This window comes from Corvus brachyrhynchos, unplaced genomic scaffold, assembly GCF_000691975.1.
Source record: "Corvus brachyrhynchos isolate BGI_N302 unplaced genomic scaffold, ASM69197v1 scaffold580, whole genome shotgun sequence".
NCBI classification, from domain to species: Eukaryota; Metazoa; Chordata; class Aves; order Passeriformes; family Corvidae; genus Corvus; species Corvus brachyrhynchos.
Window position 1 is genome coordinate 538,616 of NW_008240032.1, and position 3,505 is coordinate 542,120.

Below are 3,505 nucleotides of genomic sequence, written 5' to 3' on the forward strand. Positions count from 1 at the left end.
CCGGGCGCCGCCCCACCTGTCCGGACAATCCCATGCCAGCCCCTGCCCACCCTGCCAGGGAGCAATTCCTTCCCAAGATCCCATTTAAATCCTTCCTCTCGTAGTTTAAGGCCATTCCCTCTTGTCCTGTCCCTCCATCCCTTGTCCCTCTCCAGCTTCCTTGCAGTCCTTTTATATCTGGAAGTCAAATTTTGCAGGGATCAGCTGAGCCCCCAGAGCAGGCAGACAACGAAAAGAAGAGCCAAGAGCAGCAGGTGAAATACTGGTGGTGAAATACTGATGCTCTGAGTAGGTGTGGGTTCCTTTTTGCCAGCTCTTCTGATTTCCACATGGATCAGTGAGTTGCATTTGGGAGGTGTGGGAATCCTCACACGTGTAAAATGAGCACAAGAAGTGTTTTCAGAGAGAGAAATGCTTTTTTTGCCCTCAAGACAAGGCAGTAATAACCCAGCCATTTCCTCTGGGCTTCGCTGCGTGGAATCCACATCCACAGGCTGGAAAAGCAGATCCCAGGGATGCAAAAGCATGTGAATCCTCGGGGGTTTGGTGAAAGTTTGCAGCTGAAGAGAGCTAAAAAGCTAAAATTGCTGAACCAACACAAAAGCAGACCCCAGACGCTGGGGTGCTGCAGAGGAGCCCCCCTTCAGGGAGCAGTTCAGGGGGTTTAGGTGGGTTTTCCCGTGTTTGCCGCAGTGAAGGAGAGGCCGCTGGGTGCTCCCTCGGAGCCCTCCTTGCACCTTGCAGCTCCTCTTACCCACGGTACCCGCGGGGTTTTGCCCCAAGGGGTGCCAGGGCAGCTTTGCCCCAGCTCCTGGTGGCACCCGAGCAGAGCTGCCCCCGCTCTGTGTGAGCAGGAGCTGCTGAACGGCTCCTCAGGGCTGCCCAAGGGGCGAGAAGAAAAGGGCTGTGGTGCACACAGACTGCTCAGGGCGTTTTATGGCCGGGGAGGCCATAAAGTAACTGTAGATCTGATATTTTTCCCCACAAGGAACACTGTGATGTTTTTAGGAGCCCCAACGTCGAGAGGGATGAGCAAACAAAGCCCTTGTGAGGGTTTGGCACACAGCAGGTTAATTCTGGCTCCCCTAAATGCTGCATTTCCACCTCATAAACCTGGTGCTGATCCCTCAGATGAGTTTTCTCCATCTGAACTTGTAAAAAGACAAAAATAAAGGTGGATTTTTCTCACCCAGGTTTGCTCACCTTCCTCTCAGGAGAGCCAGCGCCAATTTTTTGCCTTAAAAAAAAAATAATAATCAGATTTTCTTAATGTTTCTGGGCTTCTTCTTGAGTGCTGCGGGTTCCTGCCAAAAATTTGGGCAGAATTATTGCTGCTTCTGCCAGCAGTTCACTTGTCTGAAAGGAGGGCAGGGTAATGGGTGTGAAAATCATGGCCATTTGGGCATCCAAGTCTTTTCTGAGGGAGCAGAGGGAGAAACCATTTCTCACTGTGGTTTGTGAAGTCATTCCCACCTCGGAAATGATCCCTGGAAGGGAGGGGGGACGGACACGCTGGATAATTTCAGAGGAGATACTCAGCTGGTGTGTCCTTAAATGTTTTAATTAGAGCTGAAATGGGTGGATTCAGGGACTTCCTTCAGGTAGAGGCGTAGGAAGGGGGGAAAGGAACTTTTAGTAAGGACCTGATGAAAGAAAAAAAATCCCCAAACCCTCAGCAAAGATACTTTAAGGGAATCCTCTTTTTTTTTTTGTTCCTTAGTGAGGAAAAAATTCTCAATAACCTTGAGAACTGAGCTGGGGGCTGCAGGCAAAGGAAGAGTTTGGGGTTTGTGATCCTGAGGCTGAATCCCCTCTGGTGGCTCTGAAGGCATCGTGGGTGTCTCACATTTGGCTCTGCATCCCACTGCCATCCCATTCCCATTCCATGTCTGAGATTTGGCTCTGCATCCCACTGCCATCCCATTCCCATTCCATGTCTGAGATTTGGCTCTGCATCCCACTGCCATCCCATTCCCGTTCCATTTCCCGCTTCAGGACAGCTGGGAGGGCTCACTGGTGTTACTGGTGTCACCTGGGAGTGGGCACTGTTGCTGTTCCTGTGCCCCCTTTAAGGGCACTGTTTGTGCCTGGTTTAAGGGCACTGTTGCTGTTCCTGTGCCCCCTTTAAGGGCACTGTTTGTGCCCGGTTCAAGGGCACTGTTGCTGTTCCTGTGCCCCCTTTAAGGCCGCTCTTTGTGCTCTGTGCCCGCAGCTGTTCCAGAGGCCCAACGCGCTGGCGGTGCAGCAGCTGAAGGCAGCACAGCAGCAGCAGTACGCCCTGGCTGCTGCCCACCAGCCACACATAGGTGAGTCTGCCCTCTCCTGCAGCCCATTCCACCACCCCTCTCTTGATCCATGGGGAAAACAGCAGGGGAAAAAGGACTGGGAGGGGTTAAAGTGTGTTTTCACAGGCGATAATGTGCACTGTTAAAGATTTGCTTGAGGGTGTCTCTTGCACACATGAAAAGCCTTTTAAAGGACTTCCCTGTCTGGCAGGACTGACAGTCCCACCCTCCTGAGGGTGCTGGTCAGTCAGGAGAGTTTGGAAGTCTCCAAGTGAGGCATAAATCAGGGTGGCAGCACAGTGAAGTGAGGAGAAAATGCACAATTTAATATCAGCTGAATGTGCTGCCTGGGGTCTGATGAGTTAAAGGTGTAATTTATGCAAACACATGATTGATATTAATAAAAACATTCATAAAATAGATCATGTTTATGAACTGGGAATAAAGCACTTCATCCTGTGTGTAGAAAACCAGGAAAACTATAGGAGGGCTACTCCTGGATTAATAAACTCCAATGTTTTCAGCACAGTAGGCAATTTGTGGTAGTTCTTCCTGCCCAAAATCCCAGTATAAGCATGTTGGGACTCTCCCAGCTCTGTGCGGTGGCCTTGTGTGCTCAGTGGAGTTCAGGGATTGAAATTACTCAGCTTTTTAACTTCCTCCCCTTCGCCTCCCCTCCCCACCCCTCTCCCGCCCACCAGGGCTCTCTCTAATGTTTAAACTGTCCCCTTGCACAGGGAGGGAATGCTTTTCCACTCCTGAACCCGTTCCAGACTAACCAGTTGGGATGCTGGGATCCTGTGGTGGGCATGGAGCTCTGAATTGGGTGGTCTGGGTCCTGATTCATTCACTGTAGGAAATACAGAGGAGTAACAACTGGCTTGTGTTGCTGCCCAGTCTCCTGAACAGGGTCTGTCTGCCCTGCACGGGTACCTGAGCTGTTGGATAGAAAGGATTTTACCGCTTAAGGAGCATTGAATCCTTGGAATTGGTTTTTCCTTTTATTCCAGCTCTCTCCTCTGCCTCTCAGCCCTCACTGCTTGTTCCCTCGCTGTAGAAAACCACCTGTAAAAAGCTTAAAAACATGAAAGCACCCTGACTTTGGTGTTGCCCAGCAGCAGCAGCGGGGTTGTGGTGGGGCTGCAGTCCCATGGAGTTTGTTTTCACTGACAGGAATGTTTTCAGCAGGTTTAGCTCCTGCTGCCTTTGTTCCCAATCCC

The 3,505-nt window shown here is 50.9% G+C and overlaps 1 protein-coding gene across 1 annotated transcript in view; it reads left to right on the forward strand.

The window, feature by feature from the left end:
• The window catches only part of PUM1 (pumilio RNA binding family member 1), a 73,179-nt gene that overhangs the window by 32,534 nt on the left and 37,140 nt on the right, over positions 1–3,505 (forward strand). Inside the window, exons 7-8 of the mRNA XM_017743731.1 lie at positions 2,213–2,306; positions 3,474–3,493. Coding sequence (XP_017599220.1) covers positions 2,213–2,306; positions 3,474–3,493 — 114 coding nt within the window. The remainder of the gene's footprint in view (positions 1–2,212; positions 2,307–3,473; positions 3,494–3,505) is intronic.